At 47.9% G+C, this 20,000-nt stretch overlaps 1 protein-coding gene across 1 annotated transcript in view; it reads left to right on the forward strand.

Annotated features, from left to right (window-relative positions):
- Positions 1-4,532: 4,532 nt before the first annotated feature.
- cicb (capicua transcriptional repressor b) overlaps positions 4,533-20,000 on the forward strand; it is an 83,228-nt gene continuing 67,760 nt past the window's right edge. Inside the window, 4 exon segments of the mRNA XM_063198386.1 lie at positions 4,533-6,591; positions 7,281-7,812; positions 7,895-8,057; positions 8,298-9,519. Of these exon segments, the coding sequence (XP_063054456.1) occupies positions 4,533-6,591; positions 7,281-7,812; positions 7,895-8,057; positions 8,298-9,519 (3,976 nt within the window).

The following is a 20,000-nucleotide window of genomic DNA, read 5'->3' on the forward strand; positions in this document are numbered from 1 at the left end:
ATCCTTCACTCACTCCACCACCTGTCAAATATCAAATAAGATCCAAATGTTTGCTTTGTAATAGGATGCCGCTTAGCACATTATGCACTCGACAACAGAATACCCCACCAGACAGAATGTTGTTATGATACATTACATTACATTACATTACATTGCATTTAGCTGACGCTTTCATTTATTCACAGCGACTTACAGTTATTATTTTTCAGGGCATTGGTTACAGTCCCTGGAGCAATGTGGGGTTAGGTGCCTTGCTCAAGGGCACTTCAGCCATGGATGGAGATGTAGGGAGAGGTCAGGGGGGATTTGAACCTGCAACCCCCAGATTGAAAGACCAACTCTCTAACCAGTAGGCTGACATGTGGCCAGGACCAAAGATGCTGCCTGCTGGTAGAAAAGGCGGAGTAGACAGAACACATGCACGGTTGGCACCAGAGATGTGGACTTGTGACTTGTGACTCGGACTGACTTGTGACTTGAATCACAAATGACTTGACTTGAGACTTGACTTGCCAATATTAGGACTGACTTGTGACTTGACTCGACTTGTACGCTATTGACTTGAGACTTGACTCGACTTGACAGTTTTAGCTTGCAATGACTTGCAATTGTGCTCCAAGTCAATGAATGTATTATTTTTTTGCATTTTGTGTGTGAAAAAAATGGATGAAAGAAAGAAAAAATAAAGGATTTACCTTCAACCATAGTGAAAAACCATGCTAAAAAAATATATGATCAATTGTGGGTTGCATGGTCACCCAACAAACTTGTCTGCAGTTGTCTGCAAGCTTGTCTGCAGCCGTGCTGTAATGGTTAGGGAGTTTACAGATGTCACTTCGTCCAAAGAACCGTCAACGAAGCTTCATCCTCACTAAGCGTCAAGCAAGATTACGATGTGCACTCTGCATCTCGAAGCACAACATGCTCAAGAGAAATGTATTTTCTTTTTGAAAGTTATTTCCTTTTGGATTTTTTTTTCTTTTTGAGACATAAAAGGATCCTGTTGGTCCCCACCAACATGCCACTAGCAACAAGAAGCTAGTTCTAGCAAAAGCAAGATGCACAAGCAGAGCGACGTCAGATTGCACAGAATGACAAAAAAATGATAATAAAAAGTTTGTTCAGGTTAATTAGTTAGTTAGTTAGTTGTTCAGTCGGTCGGTCGGTCATTAGGGTATTGGTTACAGTCCCTGGAGCAGTGTGGGGTTAGGTGCCTTGGTACAGGGTATTGGTTACAGTCCCTGGAGGAGTGTGGGGTTAGGTGCCTTGGTACAGGGTATTGGTTACAGTCCCTGGAGGAGTGTGGGGTTAGGTGCCTTGGTACTGGGTATTGGTTACAGTCCCTGTGGCAGTGTGGGGTTAGGTGCCTTGGTACAGGGTATTGGTTGCAGTCCCTGGAGCAGTGTGGGGTTAGGTGCCTTGGTACAGGGTATTGGTTACAGTCCCTGGAGCAGTGTGGGGTTAGGTGCCTTGGTACAGGGTATTGGTTGCAGTCCCTGGAGCAGTGTGGGGTTAGGTGCCTTGGTACAGGGTATTGGTTGCAGTCCCTGGAGCAGTGTGGGGTTAGGTGCCTTGGTACAGGGTATTGGTTACAGTCCCTGGAGCAGTGTGGGGTTAGGTGCCTTGCTCGAGGACTGAGATGGGGAGTGGAACCTACAGCCCATCTCCTTAGCCCTCCTGTTACCCTTGGGTCTATTTGACCCCATTCAATGTTTAACGTCTGAAAAATACATGAAGTACATAATTCTTCTGCTTCATCTTTGATGACTTTTCCTAAATATATGGGGTCAATGTGAAAAAAGTGAAATTTCCACAAAAATGTTTTCCGTAAATGCTGTACACATTTTGGTTACATCTGTGTTCCTTGGGGTCAGTTTGACCCCAACTTATTTTAAGTGTATTAAACATGAATGAAACATCCATATTTTGCTAAAACATGTTCCAATCTGACTATATTATGTATAATACATGACCATGAGTTATTTAGAACAGAACATTTTGCTTTATTTAGGGCTCTGATGGCTAACAATAGCCTATAGGCCTACGATGTGGACGATGGCCAAAACTAATTCAAGGCAACTTTTGGGCAGTTGTTGCACATTTTCTTCTAGTCATGTATTGGTTTTTGCTGTGTGGGCTGTGTGTGGGGGTGCTAGGACTTATCTAAAGGGCTTTTTATGTCTCCAACAGAGCAACAGTGAATATCTGAGGTATAAACTGGTGCAAAAGTTCTTGCTTCTACTGATTTTGTAGACATTTAAGTGGCTGGGGTCAAAATTGACCCCAAGGATCACGGATGTAACCTAAATCTGAGGATAACAGGAGGATTAACCACGGCTTCCCTTAGGAGATAATAATAAAATGCAATTAATTGATAACAACAGTAGTAACAATAGTATTAACAACAATAATATTAAACTATTGAAAAGATGTTCACACTATTCATTCTTGTAGTTGTGATGAAATGCATTCCACAAGAAAGTTGTAATATAGTTTTAATTTACAAACACACCACACACAGGCAGCAGTTGTAATATAGTTTTAATTTACAAACACACCACACACAGGTGTGACGGAGGTCATCTTGCACCTGTTCACCCCCCTCGGGGATCGAACGTGCGACCTCGTCAACTACAACGGTTCGGCAATGGGAGACACAGTACGATACCGCTGGGCCAAGAGACTAGTCTCTCGGCCCAACGGCACGAGACTGTATGAAGCTATCGGAGGGAGGTTTACCAACGTTCCACGCCAACTCTGTGCTAGTTAGCCTCCGTTACACAGGCAGCAGTTGTAATATAGTTTTAATTTACAAACACACCACACACAGGCAGCACACACCACACCACACACAGGCAGCATGATGGTGAAGCTTTAAAGGGGCACCCTGTAATGTTTTCTGTAGTTTATTTCCAGAAGTCATGCTGCCCATTCAAAAATGTTGATTTTTTTCATGAATACTTAGTACCACCACCACCAAATTTTAGGTATTCATTATTGCACATTTCATACATGAAAAGGGGGATGTTCTCCATGGTCCGCCATTTTTAATTTCCAGAAATAGTCATTTTTAGCTGCAAACCTTAATGTACTTTGGTTATAGTAAACATTGGTTTATCATTTCATAAATATTCATGAAATTATCAAATTTGTTAAGAAGCAGCACACTTTCAATGGCCAGCATTCACAGTGTACCTTTAACAAAACCTTATTAAAATGACCAGCATTCACAGTGTACCTTTAACAAAACCTTATTCAATTCTCTTGCATTCTTCTTTCCATACCTCCACCCCCCCTCTCTCTCTCCTCTCCTCCTCCCCTCTCTTTCTCTCTCCCTCTCCTCTCATCCCCCTCTCTCTCTCTTCTCCTCCTCCTCTCTCTCTCTCCTCTCCTCCTCCCCTCTCTCTCTCTCTCCTCTCCTCCACCCCCCTCTCTCTCTCTCCTCTCCTCTCCTCCTCCTCTCTCTCCTCTCCTCCACCCCCCTCTCTCTCTCTCCTCTCCTCCTCCTCTCTCTCTCTCTCTCCTCTCCTCCTCCCCTCTCTCTCTCCTCTCTTTACTCTCATCCTCCTCTCTCTCTCCTCTCCCTTATCCTCCTCTCTTATCTTCTCTCTCTTCTCTCTTATCCTCGTCTCTCTCTCCTCTCTCTCTCTTCTCCTCCTCCTCTCTCTCTCTCCTCTCCTCCTCCCCTCTCTCTCTCTCCCTCCCCTCTCATCCTCCTCCCTCTCTCTTTCCCTCTCCTCCTCCCCTCTCTCTCTCTCCCTCTCCTCTCTCTCTCCCCTCTCATCCTCCTCTTTTAGGTTCGGTGCGGAGGGAGAAAAACAGGCACGTCATGAGCGAGTGAATAGAGGAGGAGAGGATTCTAGAACCCTGCTGTAGAACACGAGCGCCATGAGAGGAGGAGAGGATTCTAGAACTCTGCTGTAGAACACGAGTGCCATGAGAGGAGGAGAGGATTCTAGAACTCTGCTGTAGAACACGAGTGCCATGAGAGGAGGAGAGGATTCTAGAACTCTGCTGTAGAACACGAGTGCCATGAGAGGAGGAGAGGATTCTAGAACTCTGCTGTAGAACACGAGTGCCATGAGAGGAGGAGAGGATTCTAGAACCCTGCTGTAGAACACGAGTGCCATGAGAGGAGGAGACTCTGAGATCAAACCACGAACGAGACACCAGAGATAAATCACACTGATCACACACACACACACACACACACACACACACACACACACACACACACACACACACACACACACACACACACACACACACACACACACACACACACAAACACATACTGATCACATACACATACACACACACGCACTGATCACACACGCTGATCACACATACTGATCACACACACACTCACACACTGATATATATATATATAGAGAGAGAGAGAGAAAGAGAGAGAGAGAGAGAGATAGAGAGAGAGCAATAGAGAGAGAGAGAGATAGAGAGGGCAAGAGAGAGAGAGAGAGAGAGAGAGAGGGGTGAGGGGCTAAGAGAGATGGGGCGGAGCTAACAGGGTGATGAGGTCACAGCGGCGATCAGGTGTTCGCAGGAGGCGGAGCCACATGGACATAGGCCCCGCCCCTCATCCAGACCACAGAGCCAAACTCAGGAACAAAGACACACCCCCTTATGACACACACAGGAAGCAGCGAGCTCCACCCCCCTCATCACGCCACCCAGCAGAGCCTATCAGCATCCAGGGAGAGGCGAATGGGGCGGGTCTTAGAGACGAGGCAGCGAATGGGAAAGGAGCACCAGAGAGTCCACCAGCTCCACAACACAGCCATGGCAACAACACGTTAACCGCTGACAACACACCCGCTAACACCCGCCTTCACAAGGTTTCAGCCAACCACAGCGGAGCTACAATCACATTGGCCAACCACAGTGCATCTGACAGCATATCATCCAATCACATCGAACCTAGCATATCCTCCAATCAGAACAGTCCTTGTGGTTCCCCAGCAAAGGACAGTGGACCTGCGACCGCCTCAGCTCCTCACAGCGCATCAGCTGACACCACATCCGCCAATCAGAATGGAGCAAGTGTGTCATCAGCCAATCACATCGCCAGCAGAAGCCATTCCAGCCGCAAGACGGCCACCTTCAAAGCCAGAGTGCCGAAGAGGAAGAACATCTCCGAGCCCAGTGCAGCTAGCATCGCATTAGCACCTAGCATCGCATTAGCAACTAGCACCACAGTAGCACCTAGCGGCATGTTAGCTGGCCCCTCACTCTCTCCCTTCAGCCCCATCACGCATGCTAATGCTAACACTAGCCCAACGTCCAGCCCCAATGCTAACGTCTCTGCTAACCGGCTCTGCACAGCTGCAGCTGGTCCTACCTCGTTCTCCAAACCACTAATCTCTGATGGCGAAATCAGTGGGAACTGCGCTAATGCAAACTCCTACTCGACCGCTAATGAGGTCTGTGGCAGGGCTAGTTCCGCTCTCCCATCCAGCCCTGACCCAAATGCTAATGCTAATACCTCAGATGCTACATTGATCACCAGCCCCAACCCCGCCTATCACACAGAGAGTTATTTAGTTTTATCTTCTAATGGCCACACCCCTAAGCCATCGTCTTACCCAATTACAGCACAGCTTAGTGCCGACAAAGCTAATCTTACCTCTGCTGCCAACCCTACCTCTAGCAATGCCCCCAGCGCTAGCACTACTTGCACCGCTGGCACTGACCCCAGCGCTAGCACTCCTCACACCGCTGGCACTGACCCCAGCGCTAGCACTACTCGCACCGCTGGCACTGACCCCAGCGCTAGCACTCCTCGCACCGCTGGCACTGACCAAACTATTAGCACCTCTAGCATTGACCCCAGCGCTAGCACTCCTCGCACCTCTAGCATTGACCCCAGCGCTAGCACTCCTCACACCTCTAGCATTGACCCCAGCGCTAGCACTCCTCGCACCGCTGGCACTGACCCCAGCGCTAGCACTCCTCACACCGCTGGCACTGACCAAACTATTAGCACCGGTAGCATTGACCCCAGCGCTAGCACTCCTCGCACCTCTAGCATTGACCCCAGCGCTAGCACTACTCACACCTCTAGCATTGACACCAGCGCTAGCACTACTCACACCGCTGGCATTGACCCCAGCGCTAGCACTCCTCACACCGCTGGCACTGACCCCAGCGCTAGCACTCCTCACACCGCTGGCACTGCCCCCAGCGCTAGCACTCCTCACACCGCTGGCACTGCCCCCAGCGCTAGCACTACTTGCACCGCTGGCACTGACCAAACTATTAGCACCTCTAGCATTGACCCCAGCGCTAGCACTCCTCGCACCTCTAGCATTGACCCCAGCGCTAGCACTACTCACACCTCTAGCATTGACCCCAGCGCTAGCACTCCTCGCACCGCTGGCACTGACCCCAGCGCTAGCACTCCTCACACCGCTGGCACTGACCAAACTATTAGCACCGGTAGCATTGACCCCAGCGCTAGCACTCCTCGCACCTCTAGCATTGACCCCAGCGCTAGCACTCCTCGCACCTCTAGCAATGCCCCCAGCGCTAGCACTACTTGCACCGCTGGCACTGACCAAACTATTAGCACTGGTAGCATTGACTCCAATGTTACCTACATTAGCATCATTAGCATTGACACCAGTGTCAGCACTACCTGCACCGCTAGCAGTGACCCAACTATTAGCCCTGTTGTCGTCGTCTCCATCGCTGATAACCATGCTAACGCTAGCAGTAGCTCACTCCCCATCGCTAATATCCATGCTAACACTAGCAGTAGCTCACTCCCCAGCGCCCTAAGCGTTGTCCGTTTGGACACCTGTGACAGACGCAGCACACTCACGGAGGCACACACTCGCCCGGAGGCACAGACACAGACACAGACACAGACACAGGCACAGGCACAGGCACAGACACACCGTTTACACACACACACTCGCACGGAGGCACAGGCACAGACACAGGCACAGGCACAGGCACAGACACAGACACAGACACAGACACAGACACAGGCACAGACACAGGCACAGGCACAGGCACAGACACAGACACAGACACAGGCACAGGAACAGACACAGACACAGGCACAGGCACAGACACAGGCGCAGGCGCAGGCACAGACACAGACACAGGCACAGACACAGACACAGGCACAGGCACAGACACACCGTTTACACACACACACTCGCCCGGAGACACAGGCACAGACACAGGCACACCGTTTACACACACACACACACTCCTCACGCAATAACCTCCTCGTCGCCCTGAGCACCTCCCAGGCTCCAGAGGGAGCTGTGGCAGGCAGAGAAGAGGCCAATCAGGAGAGAGAAACGGCCACATCAGCCAATCAGGAGAGAGCAGCGGCCACATCAGCCAATCAGGAGAGAGCAGCGGCCACATCACCCAATCAGGAGAGAGCAGCGGCCACATCAGCCAATCAGGAGAGAGCAGCGGCCACATCACCCAATCAGGAGAGAGAAACGGCCACATCACCCAATCAGGAGAGAGCAGCGGCCACATCAGCCAATCAGGAGAGAGCAGCGGCCACATCAGCCAATCAGGAGAGAGCAGCGGCCACATCAGCCAATCAGGAGAGAGCAGCGGCCACATCACCCAATCACCAGAGAGCTGCAGCCATATCAGCCAATCAGGAGAGAGAAACGGCCACTTCACCCAATCAGGAGAGAGCAGCGGCCAAATCGCCCAATCAGGAGAGAGCAGCGAACAAATCCTCCGTATCCAGGGGTACCCCAGTCTCCCCCTCCCGCACCTCCTGCAGGGGTACCCCAATATTCCCCTCTGCATCTCGGGGTACCCCTCTCTCCTCTCCCTCTTGCAGGGGTACACCTGTGTCCCCCTCCACATTTCCGATATCCCCAGTCTCCCCCTCCAGAGGTACCCCAGTCTCCCCCTCCAGAGGTACCCCAATATCCCCCTCCCGCACCCCCTCCAGAGGTACCCCAGTCTCCCCCTCCCGCACCTCCTGCAGGGGTACCCCAATATTCCCCTCTGCATCTCGGGGTACCCCTGTCTCCCGCACCCTCACGCCCTCCAGAGTATCCCCCTCCCACACCCCCACCCCAATATCCCCAGTCTCCCCCTCCCCCTCCCCCATCCCAATATCCTCCCCCACCCCCTCCAGAGGTACCCCAGTCTCCCCCTCTGCATCTCGGGGTACCCCTCTCTCCTCTACCTCTTGCAGGGGTACACCTGTGTCCCCTTCCACATGTCGGGGTACCCCTCTCTCCTCTCCCACCCCCTCCTCCCCGCGCTCCTCTCGCGCGCCTCCCTCTCAGGTGTTCCGGAAGGGGGAGGTGGTGTGCACGGGGGCGGGCGTCCGCAAGAAGTTTAACGGCAAACAGTGGAGACGCCTCTGCAGCCAATCGGGATGCAGCAAGGAGGCCCAGAGGCGGGGCTACTGCTCTCGCCACCTATCACAGCGCGCGCGACAGGAGGGCGACCAATCACAGCACAGCAGGAAGGAGGAGGAGGACCAATCACAGCGCGCTGTTCATGAGGGGGGCGTGTCCTCAGATGAAAGGGGTGTGTCTTCAGAGGAAATGGGTGTGGCCAGCGCTGGCGAGCATGATCGTGAGGACACAACCCCGTCGTTCGAGGTACAGGAGGGCGGCGAGGAGGGTCGGGGCGGCTCGCGGTCGCTACTGTCGCCTGATTGGTCAATGCGGCCGCTCCTGTCTCCTGATTGGTCAATGCGGTTCGACTCTGAGGAGTGCGAGGCGGCCAACATGCTGATGTCACTCAGCAGCTCCCGCTCAGCCACGCCCTCTTTCTCCCCTCTATCCAATAGGACGCCGTCTTACTCCCCAGTGTCCAATAGGACGCCCTCCTTCTCTCCACACGATGGCCGCTCCCCGTTCTCCCCCGCCCCCTCGCCAGGCTCCGCCCCATCGCCTCTCTTCGGCTTTAGGACCGCCCACTTCAGCCCCATCACCCCGGCCCCCCCTGGTCGCTCCCGGCAACCCAGTGGGCGGTCCCCCAAACCCCCCGAGCATCCCCTCATCCCAACCCCCTCGCACGGCTCCACCCCCTCTCCTGCTCTGCCGCTATCCCAGCAGCCTTTGCAGGTCTCTCCGATCGTCATCCCCATGATGCCTGATGACACCCCATTGGTGAGTTGTTTCATAAGCCCCGCCCTTGACTCTTCTCGATTGGTCAGCAACAGTCAGCAGCTGTCTCCTCCGCAGCAGCATCCTATCACGTCTCCCGAAGCCGCCGAGGAGGCGGTTCTTATCCACAGCCCCGCCCCCACCGTGGTGCTGGTGTCGCCTCCCTCTCTGGCTGTTGGCCACGCCCTCTCCGACTCCCCTGGCCAATCAGGCGCAGCGCTGGCCTGCATCTCAGACTCCGCTAGCCAATCGCTGGCCTGCGTCTCCGTGGCTCCATCCAATCAGCTGCAGCAGCCGTTGCCATGCCACCCGTCTCCCACTGCGCTGTTGCCCCTCCTCCTGCCCTCGTCGCCCCGCCCCCCCGTCGTCATGGGGACCCGCCCCGGCACAGGTAAGACACCCGGACCTCAGTCTCTGATGCCCACACACACACACACACACACACACACACAACATTAATATACTACCCTGCTCAACCACCTCTCTGATGCCTCTTCTCTTCTCTCTGATGGCGTCTTCTCTCTCTCTGATGCGTCTTCTCTCTCTCTGATGGCGTCTTCTCTTCTCTCTGATGGCGTCTTCTCTCTGATGGCGTCTTCTCTCTCTCTGATGGCGTCTTCTCTCTGATGGCGTCTTCTCTCTGATGGCGTCTTCTCTCTGATGGCGTCTTCTCTTCTCTCTGATGGCGTCTTCTCTCTCTCTGATGGCGTCTTCTCTCTGATGGCGTCTTCTCTCTGATGGCGTCTTCTCTCTGATGGCGTCTTCTCTCTCTCTGATGGCGTCTTCTCCACTCCAACTCCCATTGTCATTGTGACACAGCACTCCACAGCACACAAGTGAACACTGCACACTGCACACAACGAAATTACATTTATGCCTCACCCGTGCAAGGGGGCAGCCCTCAGTGGCGCCCCATGGGGAGCAGTGCGGTGGGACGGTACCATGCTCAGGGTACCTCAGTCATGGAGGAGGATGGGGGAGAGCACTGGTTGATTACTCCCCCCACCAACCTGGCAGGTCGGGAGTCGAACCGGCAACCTCTGGGATGCAAGTCTGACGCCCTAACCGCTCACCCATGACTGCCCGGGTTTCTCTCTCTCTGATGGCGTCTTCTCTTCTCTCTGATGGCGTCTTCTCTCTGATGGCGTCTTCTCTTCTCTCTGATGGCGTCTTCTCTCTGATGGCGTCTTCTCTCTGATGGCGTCTTCTCTCTCTCTGATGGCGTCTTCTCTTCTCTCTGATGGCGTCTTCTCTCTCTCTGATGGCGTCTTCTCTCTGATGGCGTCTTCTCTCTGATGGCGTCTTCTCTCTGATGGCGTCTTCTCTCTGATGGCGTCTTCTCTTCTCTCTGATGGCGTCTTCTCTTCTCTCTGATGGCGTCTTCTCTCTCTCTGATGGCGTCTTCTCTCTGATGGCGTCTTCTCTTCTCTCTGATGGCGTCTTGTCTCTGATGGCGTCTTCTCTCTCTCTGATGGCGTCTTCTCTCTGATGGCGTCTTCTCTCTGATGCGTCTTCTCTCTGATGGCGTCTTCTCTCTCTCTGATGGCGTCTTCTCTTCTCTCTGATGCGTCTTCTCTCTGATGGCGTCTTCTCTCTCTCTGATGGCGTCTTCTCTCTCTCTGATGGCGTCTTCTCTCTGATGGCGTCTTCTCTCTCTCTGATGGCGTCTTCTCTCTGATGGCGTCTTCTCTTCTCTCTGATGGCGTCTTCTCTCTGATGGCGTCTTCTCTCTCTCTGATGGCGTCTTCTCTCTGATGGCGTCTTCTCTCTGATGGCGTCTTCTCTTCTCTCTGATGGCGTCTTCTCTCTCTCTGATGGCGTCTTCTCTCTCTCTGATGGCGTCTTCTCTCTCTCTGATGGCGTCTTCTCTCTGATGGCGTCTTCTCTCTCTCTGATGCGTCTTCTCTCTCTCTGATGGCGTCTTCTCTCTGATGGCGTCTTCTCTTCTCTCTGATGCGTCTTCTCTTCTCTTCTCTTCTCTCTGATGGCGTCTTCTCTTCTCTCTGATGCGTCTTCTCTCTGATGGCGTCTTCTCTTCTCTCTGATGGCGTCTTCTCTTCTCTCTGATGCGTCTTCTCTCTGATGGCGTCTTCTCTCTCTCTGATGGCGTCTTCTCTCTGATGGCGTCTTCTCTCTCTCTGATGGCGTCTTCTCTTCTCTTCTCTCTGATGCGTCTTCTCTTCTCTTCTCTCTGATGGCGTCTTCTCTTCTCTCTGATGGCGTCTTCTCTCTGATGGCGTCTTCTCTCTCTCTGATGGCGTCTTCTCTCTCTCTGATGCGTCTTCTCTCTCTCTGATGGCGTCTTCTCTCTGATGGCGTCTTCTCTCTCTCTGATGGCGTCTTCTCTTCTCTCTGATGTCTCTGATGCGTCTTCTCTCTCTCTGATGCGTCTTCTCTCTGATGCCATCATTTCGTGTCCTTAACATCCGTGTCCAGGAGCACAGAATTTTTGGAGATCAGGCTGTGTGTGCGTACGTGTGTGTGTTTATGTGTGTGTGTTTGTGTGTGTGTGTGTTTGTGTGTGTGTGTGTACGCACACACACGTGCACACACACAATCTCACAGACACACCTGTGACCTGCCTTACTCTCCTCATCACTCAGGTCAGTGTGTGTGTGTGTGTGTGTGTGTGTGTGTGTGTGTGTGTGTGTGTGTGTGTGTGTGTGTGTGATCATTGAGTAAAAACTCTACACACGATTCCATGAAACAGATTGGTTTGTCCTGACACATGATCAGTGCACTACAATAGTCCCGTACGACTTTGTTGCTGTCGACCAACATTGACGAAGCACGTGAGCGAGAACTTGTCACGATGTGGGTGTTATTAAATACAGCGCATTTAAAGTCGGCCACAAATATGAACGAGACGATGAGCTCGCACCAGTTTGCTCTACTAACACACCACGTGTGAGGAGTGGGGGGACGAGCTGAAGTGGGGACCTGCGCAAACTTGTGTAGAGGTGTGAGACAAGACTCATATACACACGTGAGTGAGTTGTTGGCCAACCAGTTCATGGGCGCGTGACCTCGGAGGCGGTCTGCAGACGAGCGTTGAAGGGGATAAGCAACTGCAGAGGTTGCAAGATCTGACTGCAGTCGCATTCATCCCGCGATAGTTTGACACCATGTGATATGTCACCTCGTCAACGCAACATCACCGAATTTTTGAAGTTTGACAGGAAATCTAACCGTCATGCAACGTTTTGAGCCAGAATGCATTGCTGTCTGCATGCGGATGTGTAGTGTAGTGTAGTGTAGTGTAGTGCAGTGGTGCATGCTGGGTATTGCTGTCTAAATGCGGATGTGTAGTGTAGTGTAGTGTAGTGTAGTGCAGTGGTGCATGCTGGGTATTGCTGTCTAGATGCAGATGTGCGCGTTGTGGTATCTCGAATAAGCTCAATACCAAACCCCAAGCTACATGCTGCACTATCACATAATAATGGAGACGCACCCACGCACGCACGCAAGCACGCACCCACGCACGCACGCACGCACACAATAATGTCCCCCAGATTCATGTCCCCCAGTATCTCTACACTTCCACAGTACTGCTCATTATTTAATTTACACTATATAATTATCATACATTTAATTTAAATCATACCCAGATAGCAAGCTTACATTGAATCGATGTAGAATCAGCATTCCATTGCCGACGCTAAACCATTGAAACAACATCAGATGTCGATGTTGATTTAGCATCAGTTTGCACCCTCGACTAACATTGAAACTATGTTGATTTTGTAACTATGGATCCACGCAACTTCAACTGTATTTCGATACGTGCCTATATTGAAACAACATTGAAATTTCGACGTAACTAAAAATCAATGAGCTTTCAATGTTATTTCAATAGAAAGGCTACCAGAATTATCTGGCTCATATATCCTGCTTTATCTACAGCCAGGATCCACATTTTAATAATATAAAATAATAAATATGAAACACAAGATGTTTATTAAGAAAGATGTTTATTATTTGAATTATTTTAATTACTGTCACCGCGACTGGCACCTCCAGTTCTGTCCGGCGCATAGCGCAGCCATTTCTGCACAGCTTGTGTAAAAACAAGATCATCCATCCGATTCCCACCAGGCTGTTGAGCGAGGGCATCTGAAACACACAAAATATAGTTTTAATTAAAATGAATCCTAACAACACACATCGGTCCCAGGGGCGTCAGCAGACCCAACACTATACAGGGGCACAAAAGGGCACCAAAAAGAAATGGGAGCGCGCGAAGCGCGCGAGCTGGAATTTTTTTGGGCAATTATTTTAAAAAAAGAATGGGCAGAGATAATTTATGCAAGCACACAATAAAATATTGTATAGCACTTATTTATTATTATACAGCATCATAAATACATTGTTAGATTCTTATTTTCTGCATCATTCAATATCTACCTGAACCAAACTGAATTGAATTGGCCTACTGTGAACTTAACTGTATATCTGTATAGGCCTATTGAATTGGCCCACTTGTGAACATAACTGTATAACTGTGGTCAGTTATGACCTGTGGTCAACTCAACTGGTGGGTTGTTACTTAAAAGTTGTTGCCTTGTTACCTAGCTTACCTCTCTCATTTCTCCTTGCTGCTTTATCCCTGCTCCGAACGAATAACTGTCTGATGTCCATCTACAAGAACAATGTTGTTTGAGTTGAATTGAAATCAAAATTATAACTGATAGGCCTACAGTAGGCTGTTATCTGTTATCAATAATAATTCAATAACTCAATGCCAGCAAAATATCATAATCTATATCATATCATAAAATAACTACTAGCCTACTAGTACAACATAGTACTTCTTCCATAACTCTACATACCTGACACACCATAAAACCAAATAGAATAATAAAAACAGGACATTCTGCTATTCTATGCAAGCTATGAATGATCAATTGGTGTGTGTGTGTGTGTGTGTATGGCGTGTGCGCGTGTCTGTGTGTGCCGGTGCATGTTCACGTCAAGAGGGGGAGCCAGAGTATCACACATGGGCATTGCGTAGGCTATGTGTAATAGATGCATTCAATTACTGTATCATTGATTCAATCGAATAGTTGGCTATGTTCACGGCATTATGTTTCTGTCTTAAAAGTAACCACCTGTAGGATGTCATCATGCCCAACTCTGAGACCAACGTGCTTGGGCTGCATTAAGCCAGCCAGCCTCCAACTTGCCTGGACGACGGCTCATTCAAGCATGCGCTGGGCTATTTTTAAAAGCAACAGCATAGCCTACAAAACAGCTTCCACCTACAAGTGTTGTATTCAGTTATAGTGCGCAAGTAGCCTAGGCTATAACAGCGGGGCCATTGTTTGCAGGCAACTTTGTCAATATGTCAAAAAAATATGCCGATAGCAAAGCTGACAAGACAAGTTGGGGTAGTCCATCACGGGATCATCACCCCCTGAATTGAGAAACAGCACAACATGGTAAATAGTTGGTGAAGCTCCAGCTTAAACAGTTACATGCCTACCTATATGAGCGAACTGCCTGGCTACTGTAGCATAACAGACGTGACCACATAGGCTAACACCACTTCAGAGACGCCCCTTCGCGTTATTAGATGAAACATGTTCTACACATTTGATTGACATGCTATGCTTAGTTTACAGATGATAACAAAAAATGACGCTTACTGTTTACTTCACTTCACACCGGCCGGAGTGAATGGTCGCTGTGTTGGTCAGGTTTGGTTCAAAAAGCCAACATTTTCATGTGCTGCCCAAATCTCTCGTTATCAAGAAGAACGATTCTTCCTAGGCATATTCGTCACATTTCATTGCAGCGGTCGGCCAATGAGGGGGGCACCATGTAATTCACCACGTAATTCAAATAGTCAATTTCTTCAGGGTGCCAAATAATTAGGGTGTTATAGCCTAGAACTAATCAATGTTTTAGTGTGTCTTCACTAGGAGAACTAGTATGCCTGTCGTGTTTCTTAAAGATAGTATGAAAAACTCCTGCATGGCTCTGTATTAGCCAACAGGCAACTCTCCGGCTTCATGCTCCGAGTGCGAGTGGCCGTGGCGGCAAGTGCATTCTTATCAGGCTGCTGCGTCCGTGTCAGACTTAAATTCTAACTTAAGTGTAGTAGGCTATAGGCGTATTTTAAGAGAAAAAATAATGCAAGCATGTATTCTGTATATTACCAGATGAGCCAGACTTAAATAATAAACAATAAAGATATAAATAAATTAATTAATTACAAAATCAGTGCCCATTATACACTGGCACCGTGCATCCACACCAGGGCACGTGCCCGGGTAAAAATGCTCTAACGACGCCGATGGTCGGTCCATAAAACTTTTCAAAATATATTGAAAATCCCATGCTATTTCTGAAATATTGTAATGGGTGTTATCACAACAGGTGTAGGCTACTCGTGTTGCGATATAGAGTAGGCCTACATCTGTTGTGATAACATCCATTACAATACTTACACATCTGAAGAAATACAGCAGGAAATATGGTATTGTGGGATGAATGTAGCCTACCGTATCCTTACAGTTAGCAGGGCGTTCTGTTGGAGTCTTCCTAATCAAGGTCCCCGACCTCTGCTGCGTCTGTCTCCCTCCTCCTCCATCTCTGGCCATCGGTCCTACTGGGCTTTTAGGTCGTTATGATTGTGATGGGCCAGGAAAGTCACGGCTGGAGCTCTCGTCATGGTCGTGGAAGGTCTAAAGCACATACACACAAGTTAAGTTTATTACGTTGTAAGTGTGTGTTCCAGCAACTGACACCAGTACACGTACTGCTAGCTGCAGTTCACAGAATGGCTGCAGTAAAGCTCGCTAGCCGGCTAGCCTGTTTCATTCAGCTTGTGTTGCCGATCGTAGGTGATCGGAGGAAATCGGCCGTGACCGCACCATGCGCTCTCGGAAAACTGTGGCCGTTTATGGATCGAGGACCGGGGACACTTACTGTGTAAAAGTATGAAAGTCTGCTTACCTGTAATTGTTCCTGGATCCGAGCGTGCGCCACTCTTTGTCTTGTCCCGTTCAGCAACAACCGATAACTTCAATCTTTCCCGGTAAACTATATATCGATGGCCTTTCGATCATACGTGATTACCAAATATCAATGATACATCAATCATAATAAGGACGACCATGAATCAATGTTGTTTCAATATCATTGCTGTCAACTTTATTTTAGGTCGGGTTACATCGGTTTAACAATGGTGATTCAACATCTATTTTGCATCAATATTTCAATGTCGACCATTCTGATGATTCAGATGGAAAATCAATATCTATTCAATGTCAGCTTGCTATCTGGGTATACAGTATTTATCATACATTTAATTTACATTATATAATTATCATACATTTAATTTAAATCATATACAGTATTTATCATACATTTAATTTAAATCATATACAGTATTTATCATACATTTAATTCATATTGAACGGAAGTTATTTATTTGTAATACAATACAGTATACTTTGTACAGTATTTAATTATTATACACAATTTATGTATTTTATTTCATTTGTACAGCATCCGCTATTTATAAGAGGCCTATACTGTATTACATTACATTACATTACATTACACTACATTACATTGCACACGGAAGTGCTTTCCATAGGCTATTACCACAGCACTGTGTAACTCTATCATTGGAAAATACATACCAAATGCTAATCCTAAACAAAATAATGCTATAGCAATTGAAGTTGTGCCCTGACCAAAACATTCCCTAACCTTAACCTGTCATTAAAGACATGTTTTTGAGAAATACCTTTTCCAGTTGGTTCCTAGGCTATCAAATTCATATAATGAATGAAGGAAAACTAGCTGTGCCCAGACCAAAACAATCCCTAACCCTAACCTGTCAGTAAGAAATGTTTTTTTTTGAGAAAAAATATTTGAAATTAGAAAAATCCTGAGAAAACACAAGACTGTGGAAACATAGAGCTGTGGGAGTATAGAGAGAGCACTTCAGTGTGTCCATCACGGAAAATAATTCCGTGTCCAGGAGCACGGAATTTTGGCAAAATCGTGCTCCTGGACACGGATTTTGTGTCCTTAACATCCGTGTCCAGGAGCACGCAATTTTTGGAGATCATGTTGGCACACACGCACACGCACGCACACACACACAAACGCACACACGCACGCACAAATGCACACACACACACGCACAAATGCACACACACACAAACGCACACACACACACATAAACACACACACGTACGCACACATGCACACGCACGCACACACACACAAACGCTCACACACACACATAAACACACACACGTACGCACACATGCACACGCACGCACACACACACAAACGCACACACACACACATAAACACACACACGTACGCACACATGCACACGCACGCACACACACAAACGCACACACACACACACATAAACACACACACGTACGCACACATGCACACGCACACATGCACACGCACGCACACAAACAGACAGTAGATGAGTAGTATAGTAATGAATAGGAGGCTTCAGGAGAGCCAGACAGCACCACACTCCCCCCTGCTGGAGACAGAGTGTCACTGCAGGGGAAAGAGAGAGAGTGTGTGTGTGTGTGTGTTAGGCTAGTGACAATGGCCTCAAAATTTTGAGACACCCCTACCGGAGGTAGAACAAAACCCAATAATGTTTTTCCTCATCTCTAAGGTGTCCCATACATGGAAATGATTCTTGGCCAAAGTGATTTTAATGCTAAGCCTAAAAATTTTACACATTTCCATATGAACCTCCAAACAAAAAAAGCACCAAAAATATGACTTCTCCGTATGGGAGTAGATATACAAAAAATCATGCAGAAAATTACCAGAAGCTCTGAGAACTTTGAGAATTGGCATGCTTATGCCCAGGGGCTACCCGCACCGGATAGAAGTGGCTGAATTTGTCTATCTTGATGTATGAAGGAGATATAGGCATTTAATCACACACCTAAAATAGGCGGAAAATGAAAAAAAAGTGATATTTATACAGAATGTCATCATTTACATTGTAATTGCTTTGTCAGGGAATGTCGATTTTTTTTCATTCTGGGCACCTCATACATTAGACTGTCACCACTAAAGTGTATTGAAATAGGCCCTGTAACTCCTTTTTGATTTGTTTTCATTCTGGGCACCTCATACATTGAACGATATGCCATCTTTAATATTCAGAAAATATATACATATGAGGTATTGCTGGATTCAGAACAATCTCACCTTTCCATCAAGATATCATATGTGTGCATATGACATTCCCTGACAAAGCAATTACAATGTAAATGATGACATTCTGTATAAATATCACTTTTTTCATTTTCCGTTTAGGCTATACACAGAGTATTTGGTGTAATAAACCATTAAAGCTTATGACAATACGTAGGCTATACGCGGAGTATTTGGTGTAATAAAGGAAAACCCATGCATCCTCCCAATCCCATGACTATAAGTTATTTATGGGTCTACATGGAGAGCGGGATAATCTGAGGCACTGCCTGTATCTTTGTTTTGGTTTTGGAACTTTAAGATCATTTACCCATAAATTCTTCAACCCCTTCCCATTCCACATTTCCCAGAAAATATAGATGCTGTTTCCCACAAACATGTCCTTTTTGCACATGGAAGTAAATTTCCCTGTAAACTAGATCAACTGCCTTGTCAAAGAATATCGATTCAAGAAATAATCCTGCTGGTTTCAGATTGGCCTGAAAAGTGACATGTTATTTTTTTTTCTATGAAGGTGGGTAAAGTGAAACACTTCACGCCATTATAAAACACATGTTCAGTAGGTCTTCAAAATATTTTGGTGAAATATTGCATGGAGAGTGCTGCCACTGAGGTCGCCTATGGAAACAGGTGTCTTACCAGTAGTGGTGTCAACAATGATCTATTCGGCGATGCAATCCAATCCATTGCAGGGCATGGACGATCCAGAATCGATCTGGCAAGTTCCACAATCGATCCGGCAATTTTTTAAGTTTCCATTACTTCCATGGATATTTCGGGAGCAAATGAATGTTAAATTAAATAAAAGCACTAAATAAAAGCAAAACATTGCAAGACTGATACAGACTGATACAGACTGATACAGAAAACAGCCAATAAATTGTTGCTCAGTATCTGACTACTTGTATTGCCTCATAATGACTGATTAAACATTTGCTTTGCTTTCAGTAGAAATGTAATGCATTGCAATGCATTGTAGAATTGAATCGGATCGGATCAGATCGCATAGAATCGAAGCGAATCGAATCGCTACCTCGAAGCGGATCGTGAGGGTAGTGCCAATCCACACCACTACTTACCAGCCCTTGCAATATTGAATTTGGAATGTGTGGTTGTTAATCTAGCTTTTAGGATCTGTAAATAGTGAAGGAAAAACGACACACCGATGAGCTCCCATTTATCCATTTTACTGCGGCCACCCTGGCCCTTCCTCAGACAGGAGCTTTTAGGATCTAAACATGATGTTATTACAGTTGAAAAGTTTAAAAGAAAATAGACCTACATTTATACATTGAGGTGGTTTGAAAATAACTATGACATTTTTTTTTTTTGGGGGGGGGGGGGGGTTACATTATTTAGGCCTATTATCATTTTTATTTATTGTCTCCTGAAGACATTCTGATCATTTCCATAGTTAGGTAAAAATGCGTCAATTTTACAGATATATTATTTATATTTTCAGTTCGGGTAAGGCCCACTGTGTCCTTGCTGCAGGACATGATAGCATGCGTCAATGTCAATTTCGTGCGCGTTAGACACGACAACCAAGGTGCGATATCTTCAAAAGTCGCTGGGGGCGATGCTAAAAAAGACTGCTCAGTTCCACGCAAGGGCTTCTGGTGAAAACGATGATGGCAGCAACTTTTAATGTTT

Source organism: Engraulis encrasicolus, chromosome 5 (genome assembly GCF_034702125.1).
Source record: "Engraulis encrasicolus isolate BLACKSEA-1 chromosome 5, IST_EnEncr_1.0, whole genome shotgun sequence".
Lineage (NCBI taxonomy): Eukaryota > Metazoa > Chordata > Actinopteri > Clupeiformes > Engraulidae > Engraulis > Engraulis encrasicolus.